Raw genomic sequence first — 20,164 nt, forward strand, 5'->3', positions numbered from 1 at the left:
AACTAAGAACAACGCTTTGAACCTCAAGTGTTCTCGAGGTTCACTAAGAAAGAAGTACTTACGGAGCCAGTGGGCAGGCAGGTTATCTGTACTGAACGGAAACCCTCTTTGATCCAAGGACACACAGCATCTTTAAAATGCACAAGCAAGATTACTGATTTCCTTGCACCTGCTCTCCAAAGTGCCCTTCACAAAGCCTCTCTCCCAAACAAATACCTTCTCATTTTTCCCCTTTTTCATCACTTCCTTCCTTCTTACATTTATCCCATAGTTCTCTATGCAGAGGTTCCCTGGCTCACTTCTACCTGCAGCATAACTTGTTTTCTTTCTCTTCTGATATCAGAGTGAATAAAGAATGCATTTTACATTAACTTTGCAGCACTTCCTTCCACTTGCCTATCAAAATACTTCTCTTGTAAATGAAAAACTACAAGTTTGAACATTAGCAAAAGCTCTTACTGATAACATCATAGAAGACGTGAACTCTGGTTGAAACGATGTCTTAAAATGAACCCAAAAGGGCTGCAATTCCTGCATTTTCAGATACCAACCTTTCACTCAATAATAATTCATGGAATAAGATAAAGTTCTTGAAACTTCCCTAAGGTAACATCCCTGAGCCACTAGTTTCACTAGAGATGAGGAAAAACTGCACAGCAGCTACAGGTACAGTGATTTAAATGTTCTTAAGCACACAGTAAGGCTTACTTTAAAAAGGCTGTCCACCATATATTTTTGGCTGCCTTACATCACTGGCTTATCCTGGTCATAACTGCCATCAAGTTTATACCTCATAGCATTTTAGCAGATTCCCTCACAACTATCATTTTTAATGAAAAGGAATGACAAACTGGTCCTGGGAAATATATTTCCATCTGCTCAGAAGGGAGAGCTCTCAACAGCCAGGTTGATGCACTTCAAACCACGCTCTGTGTCACCTCTCAGTACAGCACTACGGCCGTGTGCAGTTCTGCATTCCAGATACTCACTTTTCACCAGCTTTAAATCAATCTGGAGAAAATCACTTAAACATGAATGAAAGAAGCAAGCCCTCTGACTTTGCTTTATGTTATGAAAACGCATGCCTATCTGCTCACTGACCTGGAAAACGGCCCTAAAGTGGTGAGCCGTTAACTTTGCCAAATGTTTGGTCACAAGAGAGTTAAATCATCCCCATCGGGAATCTATCAGACACTGGAAAGCAGAGCCATCATCACCAAATTTTTTTGCAACATTACACCAAATTATTCACATTTCATCAACACATTTTGTCACAATTCAAATGGTGTAGGCATTCCTTTCACAATGATTTTCACTATCAAGGTAACTAAAACAATGTAACTAAATAATTTGTTTTACATTCTTTGTAACTTCAGTAACCACAAAGTGATTTCTGGATATTTGCTATTCCCAAGCCCTCCACAGAATTCCCCAAACCAGGTTGGTTTTTCCTGGTACAATACAGATAATTTAAGAGGTTATTAGGTAAACCGTATCTTGGATTAATACATGGCAGATGCACACTGTCTACCATAAATTAATTCTTCCACCCACAGAGATCTTTGCTAATACTCCAGCACAGAAGCGATGCACTCAGTGCAGTCACCCTACGCTGCCTTTTGCTGATCTCCCAGCCAGTGCTGCATAATCTCAGCTGTGTTTCCATGCTGCAATAGAGCTAGTTCTGCCCCTTAACTCTGAGGTCTGACTGAATAATGAAGCCATGTAATTAGCAGGTTATGCAGCTGAAATCTGACACAAGTGACTACATAACCCTGTTGAGATGTGTTATAACAACCACAGGAGCTCTGCTGCACTTCCATCCCTTTCTGAGCACACAGTCATTCACTGCAGAAATGTACTGTCATGTCTTTGAGAGTATACATGTAGTGGCCCCACTTCTCCACCTCTCCTCCAGTCATCCCATTTCAGGAAAGGATGAAACACACATAAGAAGAAATTTTCCAAAGTGGCTTGCAGTTACAGTCTCACGTTAGGTTTTTACCTTCAGTAATCCCATTCAAAGTGTGCTCACAGTACCATAATAAAAATTGATACTAATTAATAATAAAGCAAGATGCAGAGCTTACCGGGGCATTAACACTCAGACGAGAGATGGGACAGCACAAAGCCAATCTGAGGCCAGAAGGACTTCCGTTAGCTATTCATTCTGCCAGGAAGTTCCTCTCAGGGAGGTTTTTATCACCATTAGATGCTTTGGAGTTTTATTTAGAAGGAAAATAAACATCTCTCTCATACAGTTTTAAATCCCCTCAAGTGCTACCAAAAAGAATTATTTGATTATCACTGCTGATATGAGATTTTTCTTAAAATTTCTTCTCAGGAATAGATCAAATCCATCGATTCTCTGTCTTCCCTTACAAGCTTTTACAATAGTGTTATGCTTGGGCTACAGTGCACCGTGTTTTCTTCCCATTAGGAAAATAACAAAAGGAGGGATGGCTAAGTACTCGAGCAGAGGTTTCTATTCCAAATATGAAAAAAGAAAAAAAAACACACCAAATGTCCACATCAATGAGTAGAAAGCCTGAGGACTTGAGAAAACACTGCCTGCCTCCTACCTGACTGCCTACATCTGTCCCCCTCTACAAATTGGAGCCAACTGGAACAGATCACAAAAACTACATCAGATCATGCAGCTAATGATGCTTGGATTGGTTGAGGAAACAACAACTGAATTGTCCCTTTAGAGGTTAATTTTCAACCTGACAACTGAATAAGGCACATTTGCCTGGTCAAAAAGAGGCAAAAGAAATATCTTACTAAAGGAAGCTCTGTTTTGGTATTTAATGATACACTCTTCCTTCCCATTGCTCACAGACCCAGAAATGCACACTGACTCTATACAGGGCACAGCCTAGCACAGGAGACATTCACGTCAGCTGCTGGCAGCAGAACAAAGACTACAGAGCTATGGCCATGTGAGAAGTTGATGATTTTGGGAGTATTTCCTCACTGCAAATTTTTCCTCTCATTCCTCTTCCAAATATAAAAAGAGCTTTAGGGAAATCCTTTCCTTATTAATATATTTCTTTAAACATACACTATTCATGTAAGCCTGCTTTACCTATTTCATTATTCTGGTGATAAATGTAGTTTTTCCTTTCTGCTAGTACAAGCCACGCGTGCCAGTGTGAAACCCAGCACAAAGCACCCTGAGTGCTTACAGATGTGGATGCAAAGTTCTGTCTATCCATAATGACAGTCCACTTGCAGGGAGAGTAAAGGTGGCAACTGTAAACACCAGCTGAGACTGCTGAAAAACAAAATAAGAGGAAGCAAGTCCAGTTACCTCTTACTGGTCTAATCCAAGTATTTTTAATGCTGCTTAGCAGCTGACCGTTCAGTCTGTCCTGTGAGGGTGCGGGATGGATGACTGGGGGAGAGCAGCACACAGCACAGGTCCTGCCTAGAGCCAAGCAGTCAGTATGCACGTGGAAAGAAGACAAAACCACAGTTCTATCACCAAAATAGAGACTGGGAAATGCAATACTTTAGAAGTACTAAAACCGAGCCCATGGATGATATTTCCTTTCAAGATGCATTTTCTCTCTTAAAACATTTGCTATCCTTTGGCATGTCCTTATTACTTTTCCATATGTGCCTCTTTTTAAAGATGTCAAAATGCAGTCGTACTTTCCCATTATCTTCTCATTCTCATTTGTTCTTATGGTACAGTATGCTCCACACATTTTATCTCGATGAAGTATAAACAAGACTTTGCTAATGGGAACCCAACACTTCCAGGTTGAGAAGAGCTCCCTCTTTTTGTGTTACCACCCTCATCCTGTAACTAGAATTTCCTAACACATTTCAGTTATGCAAGAAGCCAATTTACAGCACAATGATGACAAGGAGAGCACGTGAACTTCAGAAATCATGCTCCTAATTGCAGGTACCTCACATGTGAGCTTTAGGGAGCCCTGGTTGCTAGCCTAGCAAGCATAAATGAACTAGCTATCAAAAGCTGTATATGTCTTCTTCATAGACAAGGTACTTTACAGTTTATCATACATAAATCATATTTTGAATTTTACTAAATAAATGGAACTGTTCTTTACCTGGAAACAGGCGGATAACTTTTCCACTTGTTGCTGAATGGCACACATACATTTGGCCGCTCTGAAGGACTGCTATTGCTGTTAAAATGTGTTTGTCTTGGAAGCAATCCCATTTCATCTTACCACACCATCAAATGTGAGCTTATCTCAGTCACAAATGCTCATCCCTCTTCTATTATTTTATGAAAATCTCCTAAAATGACAACTTCATATGAAAGTCCAAAACAGTAAATAGGAATATCCCAAAAAGTTTCCCCTCAGTGTACACACTGTGAAAGCACAGATTTTATTTTCAATAGCCTGACATCATTTTCCATTATTACCCATTCAGTGAACACTGAACACTGTTCTACAGTATAAAAGTCTTATCTAGAATAACTTAATGTTTCAAAATTCATTTTCTATTATACCACTAGGACCAGTAATTGCCTTTGTAAGGAAGGATTATCCTTGGGACTCTGTAAATTACGAAGAGGTTTGTCATTTTAATAATTTTATTTTCAAGAAAAATCTTTGTTCTCATTCTGTTTTTACAGTCACCACCAAAGAATCTGAAAGTTATGCAACACAGCAGAATTAAAGCCACCAGGGACCCTCCTAATACAAGATGGAAATAACCTATTACGCAAATAAGATTAAAACGCTGACCTTAAATCCACAGTCCTTTGCCAAGGGGCAGTGAAAGGGCAGTGGGGGTGGAAGTCTACTGTGGTACAGAAGCTTGCACCGTGCTTAGGAAAGTACAAGAATTTTCAAAACCAAAGACCTCCATCGTACAGTAAAGTGGAGTCATAGCACATACTACAAACATTTCAGTATTTCATATTGCAAGGCTAAGAAATAAAATAGCTTCACTTCTGCAAGCAGAAAAAAATTGCTTTCTGCTCCTCGCCCTCATTTTCCAGCCATAACTGTTGCAGTTATTTCAAACTGTTCCAGTCTCTCCTGGCCTGCAGAGGCCACCAGAGCCGCAAGGGAGAGCCCAACACAGGAGCCCTAGCTGTGCCAGCAGCCTGGCAGCAGGTCCGCTGCAGAGGCCAGGCCAGCTGGGATTTCCTTGGATACTGGAAGCGCCAAGGGCTGGAGCAAACTGGCTTTGAATGACTTTGAGCCGATGGTGCAAGGCCAAGCTTCCAACATGAGTAATAACTCAGCTATGTACTACAACCTGTATCTGCTACACTGCACAGCTGAGAACAGAAGTCCATTATGCTAAATGGTTCAGTAGGAAAACAGAAAAAAATAAAATACGACTTTTGTCAGTATTCAGTCCTGTTAATACCGCCCAGAGAAGCCTACCTCTGGCACCCTTTGTGCTTTCATAAGAAGATCAATAGTATTACAATCAGCAATATTACAGTTACACTCAGAACTTCTAGGCCATCCATCTACACCGGTTTGAAAGCAAGAAAGAAAAAGTGAATAAAGGAAATGGCTAACACGTAGGACGAACAACATCTGAACATCTGGTCCCACTCTAAAATTTTTCTTTATTGAGACAAACAGAAGGAAAAGAGCTTAATTTCTAATTTCAAATATTCTTGCAAGGGCTAAGGATGTCTATATCATCAGAAGTAAGAGAGTGACGCTGTCCTATTTGAGGCAGGCTGGAACACTGCCTCAGGGTTATGTTTCCTTTCTTGGCCTGGGCCAGTCAGATATCTTTAAAAAGGGGAAAGGAATTATGGTTGACTGCTTCACCTAACAGTCTTATAGAAGAATATAGGAAAAAAAGAGACTTAAAAAAAGAAAAAATCTAACCAAAAAATATCACCCCATGTGTTTTCCAAAAGAGGGCTGAGAGGAGAATAACCAGAGAACTCCCACCTGCTGGAACACATAATCTGAGGGAAGAAATACAGAATACACAACTTTTGGGAACATCCCCTCCCACAGGATCTTCCATGCCTGCTCTCCTCACTTTCCAAAATGGAAATGCATCTGTTCTCTTTTCACTGATAGATAGAAAGATAAAAGCTAACAGTTTTAGCCATAGCAAATGGCAGACTGGTTTCTAATAAGTGTTTTTCCAGAAAGGAGAGGTTGTTGAAAATAATTGTAACAGCACAGTTCCATCTAGCCTTAAAAGCTGAACAGCAAATAGTGCAAAACTGATACACACAATGTTTAAAATAGTTTATGTGTTTAAAAAATCCACCTTTTTTTTTGTTTTTTCCAGACAGGAAATTTTGCTAAAAGCTAGAAAACAAAAGAAGGGAAAAGAGAAAATACAAAGTGCATAAATAAAACTCGGAAAAAAAAGGGAATGAAAGGAAAACAAAACCAGTTTTGATCAGAAAAAGTGAAAAGACAGTACTCATTCTTCACCAAAAGTTTCATAAATATTTTTTTCAATCAATTGATATCAGAATGACTATTGAAATCAAGATTCCAAACTGTTACTTGTTAAGATTGTTCTCATTATGGAGAAGACGGGAACATCAAAAAAAAAGATAAAAATATCACAGTAAATTATGAAGCAAATTTTAAAGGTGAATAAAATCTGCCCAGGGCAGTTACAGAACTATTATGACTGTCCTTTCTTGGGTATCATCACCTCAGAAATAATGCCTTCCACAGAAGACAGTACACATTATTAAAGATTAAAGCTGGCTTTTACCATCTATTAAAAAATACTGGTTCTTGTCGGACCATTCTTCAGGTATATCACTCATAGCAAGAATAAAACGCGCATAGACACTGTACCTCTTTTCCGCCTTGGGGTGATGCCTCTGGGACTGAGAGTGCCGGCTGCCTCTGGGAGCTCCTCGGCTCATGTGGCTGTTGTTATGGCCTTCAGAAGCAACAGAAGCCCGCAGGCCGGCCCGGAGCTGCTCTTCATTCCTGTGAAGCGGCACAGACGTACGGATGGCAGAAATGACGTGGCCTGGGTAAGCAGTCAGTGAGTCCTGATGGCGGGAGCTCTGGTGAGCAAGAGTTCTCTCCGAGGCCGCGTATGGCCGCCCCGGCCTCTGGTAGCCCCTTTCACGGTAGTACGCCGGGAGGCACGGCCTCGTCTGCTCCATCACACCGCCACTGCAGCTCCTGGAACAGGCAGACCAGGGGCCCCAGCTGCCCCACATGCCTGGGATTCCCGCACCGCTATCTTCAGATGCATCTCTTTGCTCTTCTATCCTCTGGGGAACCTGTAGATACAACAGATTGACAAGAGCTCACACTACAATACAAAGGTGATGAAGGTGATGCTAAAGTCCTTTTTTAAGCCATTCACTCTGAAGTCACACAGTGGAACTGAACTATGTATTGTGTGACTTGAATTATGCATCAGCTGCCTATTCTTCTAGCTCAGGTCTACAGCTATCACCCACTTGGATGAAAAGCTGTTTGGTTTTGGACTAGCTGGATTGGAACAGATTCTTTTTAGTCCTCAGCATTGGAAAACACTGCATGAAGCTTGGAAACTGAAAACCATTACATTATTAACTTCTGGTGACAACTCAGGTAACAAATACTGACTGCTCTCTCCCATTCTGACATCTGAACAATGGAAATTGCTGCTGGAAATCTCAAACTGCAATAATATTTCAGGAAGTGCCACCTCATGAAACTTTTTAGGAAAACTAAAACGTAAGAGAATAAACTGATTGCCAATCAGCCAAAAATGCTGCAACAGTTAACTCTTAAACCACTCCCATTCCACCTCTGATATTAACGCTCTTTCAAGAATACTTCAAGGAAAATATTTATTTAGCAAGGTAAGTACACCCCTACATTCACAGAAATTCCTATCAAATTCAATACAAAGACAGACAAGACAAATTGCTCGTCTCAAGTGTTCTACTTAGCCATGCTCACCATGCAGCAGCAAAGGGAAACAAATAAAAGTCCCCAAAAGAAGAGCTTTTTGTTCTGGATACAGCAATGAACTATTAGGAATAAGAACAGAGCCAGGCTCTTTCCGGTGGTGCCCAAGCCAGGGCAAGAGGATCAAAGCGGAACACAGGAGGTTCCGTCTGAACACCAGAAAGCATTTCTGTGCTGTGCAGGTGACAGAGCAGGGCACAGGTTGCCCAGATGCTGTGGAGTCCTCTCCTTGGAGATCTCCAAAAGCTTCCTGGGGACAGGCCTGGGCACCCTGCTCTAGGTGGCCCTGCTGGGGCAGGAGTGGGACCAGATGCACCAAGAAGTCCTGACAGCCTCAGTCATTTTGCATTAAATGCACAGTTCTGTTGTTTCCCTTCTCCAGCTGGTTGAATCACAAGTATTGAAAGCAGGCTTCAAAAGTGTGATTCTCAAGATTACTAAAGTGTAGAGCATTCCCTTAAATGAGCATCCTTTGGCAGTTTACTTATATTCCAAATCTTTGTGCCAAAAAGCACACATACCCATCATTTCAATTACCAGACAAAAAGAAGCACTAACCACAGCTAACTATACAGCCCTACTCAAGTGTTTAACTGTCTCAAAATAACCTCTGGAAAATCAACCATTTCTCTCTGTATGTCACTTCTCCCTGCATTGAAGAACGACCTCCTAAATATATAACTTCCATTAATAATTTTGGCTCAAACACTGCTGCACAGTACTAGAAGATTAACATCTACATACTTGGCCTGCAGGCACAGATAACACGTGCAGGCTCTACCTGAAGTGCCAGCCTGCACAAACTACTGATAAGCAAGCTATAAACATGGCAGGCTTGGGTGGAATGTGGTTTGCTGAATGCTCCATTATCATAAGCAAAGCCAAGGCAGTGAGGGTTTGTGGTGCTGCTGTGTAGGAGTCAGTTGCGGTCTACATAATCTGAAACATTTCCCCACTCTGAGGTTGCTCTCACTCTTTCATCACCAACCACAGAAAAAACTGCATTTAATTATAACTTGTGAATAATGTAAAGCATCTGCATTAGTGTGATATGTTCTCTATTTCACCAATATTATATGAAAACAGAAGCAGATGTCTCTGTATTTAATTTATGTTTTTCCGTGGGTACCCCATTTGGCACGAGTCTTTTAAATCCAATAGCCTGTACAACCTAATAACCACATAATGTCAAGATTATGAATAACATGCAACAAGGGCCTGGTTTCTGGCTGTTATATTTGCATTTATATCCAATAGCAGAACATCGTTGGCTCACAATATAACCAACTAGAAAAGCTTAGTTTCTTCCGTTTATGATTTTGTCACTGAATATTCACAGTTTATATGTACATTACATATTAATAAAGCTGTAATACAAACACAGCATAAAACCAATAGCCCGGTGCTTCCAGACAAGTCACATTTCTCTTCTCACAATAAGTCTTCCAAACAGTTTAAATCAGACAAACAAAAAAAACAAAAACAAAACCTGTTTATTTTCTCTTAGCAGCAAATTGTTCTGTAACATTTATGACAAGGAACAGTGGGTTTAAATTTCAGCAGTGGTGCTCCAAATTGGATAGCAGGAAGAACTTCTTAGCAGAAAGGCAAATGAAGCATTGAACCTGAGCAGACCCTGGTACCCTGGCATTGGAGGCCAGCCCAAACCTCCAGCAGGAACAACCAAGCCACAGCCGCTCCAGCCCGGCCTCACAGGTCACTTCCTGTGCTTTGGTCCTCTGATTAGCAGGTTACATTGCAGCCGGTAATGAATTCTCACACTGCCCTAGGGTATAGCCAAGAAATTACAGGTAGCTAAGGGAGACAGCTAAAGTATTCCAGAATACTTCAGAAGTACCACAGCCTGAGATTGCTGACTCTTAAATCCACTCTCCCTTTAAAAACAACCCACTGAACAGCACAGCTTCTGAAGAGTTTAAGCCCTTGCTGTGACAAGTGAGGGTAAAAGTGAAATTTCTTTGCAGAGTTAAATCACAAAAGCAAATTCTTTAAAAGAAACACAAACTGCAATAGGGAGAGAAAAATTACGTTGTCTCATTGACTTTCCTGTAGCTCCTGTGGTTCCTTCTTCAGGTGACCTAATAGTCATTCCAACTGCAAGCGCCATCAGAAAGATGTCTGTCGACTACAAGTTAATCAGCCACCAGGGATTTCGCTCTATTAATTCAAAGTATTTTTCCCCTTATTTTCATCCCATTATTACAGTCCTTTCTTTCCTGTACATTCTTCAATCATTTGGTAGGACAATGTTTCTAAGTAGAAGTAGTAACTATCACTGGGTACAGCAGTGAAGAACTTAAACAACCTTTAAGGTATGCATACGCTTGCAATTTCTACATTTAAATCTCTTTAATTTAGAAATTATCATCATAAAGATCATTGCACAATGAAAACCCAAACTTTACAAACATACACATGCTTGCAGCAGTGCGATATGATGAAGAGCCCTGGCACAGGGTGTCAGCCCTGCTTCTGTATTTCTAGGAACTGCCTTGGCCATTAACCTGCATGACAGGAAATCAGAATTCTAACATAAAGAAGTGGCATTACGCGTGCAGTAGTCACACTGAACATCAATGCCTCATCCAGCAAACCAGCACATTGTTTAGTTTCAGATTAGGAGATCCCCAACATCCCTAACTATGTTTTTCCCCTAACATCCACTAATTTGAAAAATTTGGAGCTCATTTCATACAGCAGGATTGCTACTGATGCAGTCACTGATGCTCCATTCCAGCACACCACTAAAACATGCGTCTGATCTGAATGTGAATAAGCCCACTGGAGGAAAAAAGAAGTTAGGTATATACCTACACACACCACTAGATACAACCAGATGGGCTGATCCTGTTCTACTGTTTAATATCCCAACGCTTAAAACATGGAGACTGAAAATTCCGATGATTGCTCTTTCTTTCTAAAAGCTTTTCAAGTAAAGGTTTTATTATGTTATCTATAGGACAGTGAGGATCGCACATCCGTGACAATCATGGAAAAGAAACGTAAGCCACATGACTGCAGACACTGAGGCTTTGTAAAACTTGATAGGCAACACAAACCTCGTGGCCAAAAAGAGATCTTAGATTTTATATTAAGCTATCCTTTGCCACTCAATATTCTCTAGAGCAGCCACCACCATTATCTTCCTTGATTTTCTCCATCTCCATCCAGAAAGGGTCCAGCTCTTCTCTAGTTTTAGTCAGCTTTGCCCTCCTTGCTTTTAAGCCTCATTTTCTGCATAACCTATAAAACCCCTCCTTTACTTGGGCTGTTCAGGCCCCTACTCTATTCTCATTCAAATTGCCTTTAAAGATCTATTTAGCCCTTTTGCTGTGTTTCCAACAAAGAACCTCTAATGATTAAAGACAAGTAGGAATTGTCAATTGTTGCCTTTCTCCTAATGGTCAGTCTCTTAAGCTGCAAATCCAGAGAACTAGAATTCACCTTTTGTTTTCCTCTGTGAGGTGAACATGAACTGTAATAGCGACAAATACATCATTTGAATAATGCAATCTCAGCTTTGATAACATTCCTCTTTATGAAAATGATAATCCTGCACTGCTGCACTGTCCTTCAAGACTACAGAATCTTTACAGAAAAAAATGTATCTCCTCCAATATGAATCAGTATCAGAGTAAAATTTGATCCTGTGCATTTTTCTGAGTTGATTTTAATTCATCATCTTACAGTGATGTCACAACAATAGAAGGAAGGGATAATCTGAATTCAGTCTGAAGTTTATTACCCAAAGTCAAAGTAATTGTATCCAGAGGGACATTTTGTCAGCTGATCAGAACACCAATGGTATTCACTCAGTAAACTCATGCCCATGTGCTGGATGCAAGGCAGAATTAATAGAAGCCAGTATGCCTTTTTTAAAAATACATGCAAATTATCTATCTTACTTGCCTTGACCTTTGCTTCTCAGAGCAAAGAGCCCTAATTCTGCAAATATTCCTCTGAGTTGAAGCATTTTGGAGTTGTCCCTTCTGGAGACCCTCTTCATGTACCTGTTAACCCATGCTGTGACACCAAACCATTGCCATCATTATTATATGCTGGTATAACAGTACGTTATTTTTCAATATTTGTTACTAAAAAATCTGCATGTCATATTCAGGATGAGATGAATACACTACTCTTCACAAATATTTACAGCTCATTCTATCACTGATGGTCTTTCAAAAAAGAAAATAAAGTCTCTGTCCTTTTAAAAATCTCAGGAGTGTAAAAACAAAAGCAGGCTGACTTATAGAAACTAGAACTGAAATACAGTTCAGAGCAAAGCATGCCAAATTCTGAATGGACTGAGGAAATTATAGTTTAGATTTAGAGCCTATTCAAGTGTAACATTATAGTATTTCCCTGCCAGCATTGTAAACACATCTATGGAACTGGTTTAATTCTTTCACCAGTCTAAGCATCTTAAAGGAATATTTCTTCAACATTAGTTCAGCTGCTTTCCAATACAGACCGTTCCTATACAGCCATGACAATTTCCCAGCAGAAAGTCTTTATGGTCCACTTTACAGTCATTCATTTGGAATAGCAATATTTTAAATGCTTTTTACAAGAAACACGTGCAACACTGGTGGTTTGATAACAAATTATCTACCAAAAAAACCCCAAAACCTGTAGTTAACAACTTCTCAGATCTCTCCAGGCTGGCAGAAAAATGGAGCAGAGGCCAAACAAAACATGACACAATGAGTATATGTCCGCCTAGTTAGTGTGCTCTGCTATTTTAATCCTTCACTGCATTTTGGAAACCTTTAATCAAAGACGTAGTAAACCGTTTGAATTTTGCAGTAAGTGTAAATACTACCAGCTTAAATGATTTGGGTTTCTGCTCTTTGTATAAAAACTCTGTCTGAACATCTGTGCCTGTGAAGATTAAAGGGCTAAAAAACCTGGAAATAGAAGACCTTTGTATTCACAAATCACTGAGGAGAGTTACAATGCCTGCAAAGCTTAGCTGGCCCCTCAACCAACTTAGACCACATCTGAAGAGACTTTAACATTATTTAAATAATCTAGAAAGTAAACAGCTCTGAACAAACTCAGGACAGTTTGTGTGCCAGAGTTTGAAGCTTCCTCCAAGTTTGGATAACTTTTTTCACACCAAGACCACCCCCACTGCATTCCATGAGCTTACTGTTCTGGGGCAGAGGATTCTTTCTTGCTGTGAGACCAGTAAGTACCTGCAGGCTCAGATGGATCACTCCTCCCTTCCAGTAGCTGCATATAATGACCCCTTATCTGCACTGGGATTGCTTCTGGTTTACAGTAACAAAGATGATAAGCATCAGGACTTCACTATACCAGAGATGTGGCTTCTTTATTTTAATAAGCTATTTCCTCATCACTGATTATCACATGTGATCTAAGTCACTCACTGCACTACAAGCTCAGGTCAATCATCTTTAGCTGTGACAAAGCTATCACCACTCTACTGTACTTCTACAACTTACAAAATTCTTTGGGATCCAAATGTGGTGTAGACATGGACTTATGTACCCAGTGAGTGACATACCACCTCCCAAGGACTCTCAGTGAGTCATCTGCCCAATGCTGCAGAAGTGGACAAGCTGCCATTAAATAGAAAGCAATATTTCCGAGCAGAAGAATTAATCTGAGAATCCATAAAGCTTCTCATCTTCATCATTGCTCTCTAAAGCTGGTGACAACACCAGCATTAAATATCGCCCTGACACAAAATTTAAGAACACGAGGCACTGATCTATCACCTCGCACGCTCACCTGCTCTGAAATCCAACTGAAGAAAAGTCCCTTTCATTTTTCCCAAAGAAACAGAACAAGCTCTAAGACCCCAATGCTCCAGCTTTAAGGAACCTGTGCTTTTAATGAAAAAACTATTTTTCAGAGTTCAATTGTGAAGCAGGTTAAAAATAATGAAACCATTGCCCTTAGTTTTTCTAAGAGCATACTTGCACAAAATAATGTATCCTTGTTCTGCCTCCCTCTCCAGCAGGAAGAATGCCATTACCTAAGCATTTTAACTCACAAGGAGAAGGGCAGGGAATTAGTAACGACTCAGGAGATAGCAGGAAACTTCTTTCAGCTGTTGTTCAAAGACACTCTGTTGCATTACAAGGCTAAATTTAAAGGAAACTTTTGTACAGTCTAAATCACCTCCTGTTTCCTAATAATCACTAGTTAGAACATGAATACTATTAACTAGAAAGGCTTTATTTTACTCAGGGTTCAATGAGCCTGAGAGCATGTATATCTATACAGCTAATGTTAAGCATTATATATATGTGCTGAAGGCATATGGATATGTTGTCCTGTAAATAAATACAAGAGAAATACAAACTACATCTCAGAATTATGGAGCTGGTGTGAACAAAATATACCAGTAACAATGCTCAACAGTTATCTTATGAACAAACCAAATTACAAAGAAATGAGAGGCACAAGCAAATACTTGTTAAGCAGCACACACACAGCAGCCACACACGCCACCATGCATAGCTGCCCTAGCAAAACCCTATGCAGTGCATGCAGCCCAGCAGGACAGAACCACAGCAATGCTGTGGTCTTAGCATGGGTTGGCTGGCAGCTTGCAAGGCTATAGATTTCACTCTGTGAACCTCATGATGGAGCTTCACCCTACCTGAGTTTCAAGGAAAAATTACACACAGCGTTCTGTTAGCATGCTCCCAATTCTCAGGACAGGTAAAAAAAAGGTGGTGAGCAGCTGTGGTGGAGATCCCATGGCAATCCTTAGAACCAAGAGGCATTAGCTCTGATGTCTTGGCCAAAATCCAAACTTAAATATTAACCACTTTGTCTAACTCCAGTTTCCCCTAGTGTTTCAAGAATATAGCAGATTAACTTCATGCTTCACGTTTTACTTTATTATAGTGTATTCAGAAATATTAGGCAACTGTATCCTTTTCAGTTAGCAGAATGGTGACTTTTATAGGGTGTAGGAGACTAAAAGAAACAAAAGACATTAAGAAACACTGCCATTCACTGTCACTATAACAATATAAAAGCAGGTGTAGGATCACATATGTAGAATTTCCTATATGAATCTTAAAACTGATAGTTATCAGAATTAATAAACAACTTCCTATCTGAAATAACGTACAGTGTTATCATCCACCCTACATATTCTCCCTCTATGTTCACACTTGATCTTCATTTTCCCACCAGAAGGAACCATCCCTAATACCTTAAGCCTTTGCAGCAGTGCAGTGTAATGGAACCAGCAAGTGAATTGCCATGGAAAACAAAAATGAAAGAAAGAAGGATAAGAAGAAATAAACAACCTATTTATTGGATTCTTCAGACAGAGGAAGTGAGACCAAAATTAGCATCCTCACTTTCACCCCTCAAAGTATGATGGCCAATCAATCCAAAAACCTGCTGGAGTTCCTTTAAGTGTCTCATTTTACTTGTCACAGATAAAAAAACATTCATAGGAAAAGCTTCAGGGAGGTACATGATTGCCCAGAAAAAGGTCTATGCAGCCATACAAATGTAGATGTTAAGCAGTTTTAGAACTCTAGACAGGGGCACAGGAAAAGGCAAGCAGAAGAGAGACATTATTTTTCATTATCTTTTATTGTCCTGAAGCAAAGGGAAAGCAGATATCCACTGTCAGTTAAGGGAACAGTGATTTAAGAGAAGCTCTGATAAGTTCCTGAGCCTTGTATTCTGCCACTTCAACTAACATAGTACCATTATGTGGTGGATTTAAGAAAAAAGAAAACTGAGATGACTCATAGGGCAAGAAACACGAATGCTTACTGAGAATAAACAAAACGTATCAACCCCTAAGCCTCCAAACAAAATGGATAAACTGAAGCACTCCAAAAACTGAGGAAGTACAGAAAGGAAAACTGCTTTGAAGCAGATGCCAACTACAGAAATTCCCTCTAGAACCTAACTTCTCTTTGAGTACTGATGGGATTTAGCCATTACGTTGCAGTGCTGCTCAGGCTACATTTCCACAGGTAACTGAATTTATCTCACAGCTCACCATGCCCAAGCAAAGGGATCTTGCTCATCTTTCCCCTCCCTCTGTTCTTTTCTTTTCTCCCAGCGTCCTCTCCTGCACCTATTCCTTACTTCTCCCAAATTAGCACTGAGGACCCTCCAACAAGCATATCTGATTGCAATTGCAAAAAAGGAAAGAAAAAAAGAAAAAGCACCCACCCTGCCATCTACTCTCTCACAGAAAGAGGTTGGTGAGATAAACCAATTTGCAGAGGATTCCAGCAAACACCTGAGACAGCACAAGACAAGCTGCAGGAATAACCCACCAGGCAAGGTGCTGTCTTACTGCATTCCTCTGCCTTCAGCTGCAGCAAACTGGTGGAGCACCACTGCCTGCCCAGCCCACCACAGCCTGACAGAGAGGCCTCAGTGCAGTCTCAGCTGTGCACAAAAGAAACTTCCCTGCATCTGTGAGTCTGTAGCATGGAATAGGAACTCATTTCTGTAATTTCTTATTTCTGTATTTCACCATGCTTGTTCTTAAACGTTATTCTAAAATCATAGCCCTAACGAAATTCTTCTGAAAGCATATTCATCTTAAGATGCTTTTTGTAGGAGTACATTTTAGAGGGAGTCACATCCACTTGCTGACCTTCATAGTAACTATTGCGTGTTCAACAGAAAGAGATAATTTCTTATGTCCAGCAAAGAGATAAAGAAATCACATTAAAAAAAACAGACTCAAAGTACTTCAACAATATTACAGTGCCCCAGTGAAAGGCTTGTAAAAGAAAACCTTGACATCTCTTCCATAGATCAATGATGTACTGCACTTTCATTAAAGTCTGTAGTACTATCCAAGTGGGTGACAAGAAGATATGCATAAAAATTCAAAGCAACTCCACTGCTTCAACGCTAATACTGAATGTTTTAACAGAGCAAGATGTTAAAAGCAAAGCAACATTTACATTAGAAATTGTATTTAGACAAACTTTACTACTGTGTACATTACCCATTCTATTACGACTTACTGTCAATACAGCAATATAAGATTAATTAACAATCAACCCAGGGATGATTTTCTGAAAAAACTGTGAATACAGTCTTCACTGTTTGTCTGGGAAGAGGACTGTTATGTTTCACAGTTTAGCCTTTTGTTCATCACAGCATGTCACTTATAGTAAAGGTTAAATAGTATTTATTGAATAAATTCAGCATGGGGGAGAATAGAGACTGCACAGGAGGGCAGTTCATATGCCCAGTACTGATGGATAAGGGAAGCTGATTGCCCAAATATTAAAAAGACTTTAATTTAAGCAGTTAGAGACAGCTAGTCCAACTTTAAATACGAACAGTGATCATTTTCATGCAACATTCCCTCCTTTTTTGCCAATGAATTCTCTGTCCTCATAAAGTTGGTACTTACAAATTACATTCCATGAATGAAAAAGTTCAATATTGAAAACACCTGACCTGCCAGAAACTACTGACCAAACTATAACCCTTGTATTTAAGAAACCACAAACATCTTCTGCACAGTAAAGTCTGTTTCTACCTATCTGTTGAACATATCATGTTTAAAATATTTGTATTGCTGTCTAAACCTGTGTTATTTAGAGATAAGACTAACAAATAGACCCATATGATAAGCTCAGCTGCAGGAAATAAATAGAGATGCTCTTTGTTTTCAGATATTTATGCGACGCACAAATGAAAGACAGCATTGTTTGAAGTAAATACAGACCAAAAAAAAACCTTATTTCTATACAAAAGTCAGTGTATTAGGTATTTCTGACACTAGAAATTCTGTATTGGTCAATTCCATCTTCATGGCAAGCAAGCTTCCACAACTACATTCCAAAATTTTATGAAAATAAAAAAAAAACAAACAAAAAAAAGAAACATTGCCCAAATATTATCCCCCAAAAGTATCTTCTTACTAGCTTCAATCTAATAGCCAAGCTTAAGTTTCCAAAGAGTTATAACAGAAGAGGAACCAAATTTGATAGTACAAGGGTGAATAGTTTTAAACTGGTAGATTTGGATATAGATAAAATATAAGCAATAAATTCTTCACTATCCCAGGGCAGTGAGGCAGTGGCACAGGCTGCCCAGAGAAGCTGTGGATGCTCCATCCATGGCAGTATTCAATGCCAGATTGGACAGGGACCCAGCAGCTGACCTGGTGGGTGGAATAGTCCCAAAGCAGAGGGTTGGGACTGGATGGCCGTCAACATCCCTTCCAACCCAAGCCATTCTATGATTCTATGAGATGGAAAAGTATTGGATTTAGTCAGAGGGGAGTATCCTGAGGAGTTACAGAATCAACTGCAAATGAGAAAAATAAGAACTTTTCCAGTTGCTGTTGTCATTCCCCCAGGTCTTAATTCCACTATCTGCACCTCCCTACTACGCAAGTAATTTGGCTCTTCTATCTAACAGTCCCCAGGCTTTCATGCCAGAAATGGACTTGTGCGTGTCTGTGGAAAGCAACCTGCTGAGCTCAGCCCTTCCAGAACTTGTATGAAGTTTCCTTTAAAAAAAAAAAAATAATAATAACACTATGTTTTTAATTCTTTGTTTTTAAATCCTGTTTGATAAGATTAGCTCTGTTCTTCATGTCCTTCTGAAGTCCTAAACTTAAGCGACTTACTCAAGAGAAGCTAAAAGATACATTAACTGCTTGTAATCTACTAAAGCTAAATTAAAACTCTCACATTAGTTTATAAACTGCAAACAGATTTTTGCTCAATATCTACATTATGTCAGCTGCTCCCAAACTAGCATGACTTTAAACACTAATAGATTCCAAAGAAAATAAGAAACAAAAGATCAAAATACAGCAAGATTTTGAAACAAACACAAAACAGTGTTTTTAAGTATTTTCAAGTCATAAAAAAGCAAAACCTCAGCTCAATTGTGGGTGTCCAGAGACAGTTATAATGGATTTCAATCTGCTGCTTTGGGAATTGTCCTGATTTTTATTTCATTTTCCCAAAAGTTTTAGTGTAAGAAATAAAAATATGGCCTATTTGGAAATATTTAATGAGCTATTCAGCCAAATACCCAAATCCAGTTTCTTATTTCCTTGACCACGGCCTTCATAGCATAAAATAACTGTATGAAGGGTGCACAACACAGAATCCACTCTCCAACACTACATGTTCAGGCATCAATCCTAAATGCATGCTTACCTTGAAGATGAAAAATAAAAACAAAATAAGGATTGGAGTACGAGCTTCTTACAAGCCAGATCTGGTTTCTCAGCTTACATACACTGTATCCTCTAAGTGTATATACTAACACCAGCAAATAACACCGTGCTGTTTACTACATTGTTAGAATGACTTCCTGCTCCCTAAGTCCTTCCCTCTTTCTCTTCCTTTCTGCCCATGAGATCAATCTCCATTCACATAGAAGGAGTTGTGCCAAAGAGCAGAGATCTGTGCAGAAATACATAGGAGATGATGGCTGGGGATGGCAGTACACATGCATCCAAGTTACTACACAAAAGGAAAAGGAATGACTTGCAGAGCTATAAAGCTGAGAATTCACACCAGAAACATGTACTGAAGTAGCTGCTGAGAAAAGCAGCCTCGGAACCTGTGATCATCACTAGGCAACTTCTGCCTCTCTTGTTTTCAGTACAAAGAGCATGACCAAGGTGCTTGCCATGCCCCTTAATGCCATGCCTTTGGTTCCTTTAACTAGTACAGAGGCCTGTGCTAGTTAAAACCCGAGGCATTTCTAACTCAACTGAAAACAAAGAATCTGGTTTGATCAAAAGTAATTCCAGAGCTTCACAGAATGAAGCCATTGTTTCTCTGACTCACTCTATTTTAGTCATTAATTTTTCCCCCTACGGCCATGTGGAAGCTGGATTGCACCAGCACTTCACTGTCAGTGTTACAAAACAGCAGCAGCAAAAAATGACCATCTCAACTGCATAACAAAATCAGAGAGATCAGAAATAGAGAAAAGCACCATACTGGACTCAGGTTTAGAATGCTGCACCTGGGTAGCTGCAGTTTGGACCTCATTTGAGTTGTATTACAATTGGCAGTTGTGTTCTTAGACTATGATCATCAGACACTTTCAGGTTTTTACATGGTATCAATGAAACTGCTGTCAAAACTATTTTTGCACTAAATATACTGGCATATGCATATAAAAACATAAAGGAAAACTTGCATTTTATCTTTTCTAAGTACAGTTTAAAAATATACATATTGTACATTATTTAAAAATTATTTTAAAAGCAAGATATA

General features: G+C 39.6%; 1 protein-coding gene across 2 annotated transcripts in view; it reads right to left on the reverse strand.

The window, feature by feature from the left end:
* THSD4 (thrombospondin type 1 domain containing 4) overlaps positions 1-20,164 on the reverse strand; it is a 258,583-nt gene that overhangs the window by 218,063 nt on the left and 20,356 nt on the right. For both annotated transcript variants that reach the window (XM_052671768.1, XM_052671769.1), the window contains exon 4: positions 6,789-7,228. In XM_052671768.1, coding sequence (XP_052527728.1) covers positions 6,789-7,228 — 440 coding nt within the window. The remainder of the gene's footprint in view (positions 1-6,788; positions 7,229-20,164) is intronic.

This window comes from Tympanuchus pallidicinctus, unplaced genomic scaffold (genome assembly GCF_026119805.1).
Source record: "Tympanuchus pallidicinctus isolate F22 unplaced genomic scaffold, pur_lepc_1.0 scaffold12, whole genome shotgun sequence".
NCBI classification, from domain to species: domain Eukaryota; kingdom Metazoa; phylum Chordata; class Aves; order Galliformes; family Phasianidae; genus Tympanuchus; species Tympanuchus pallidicinctus.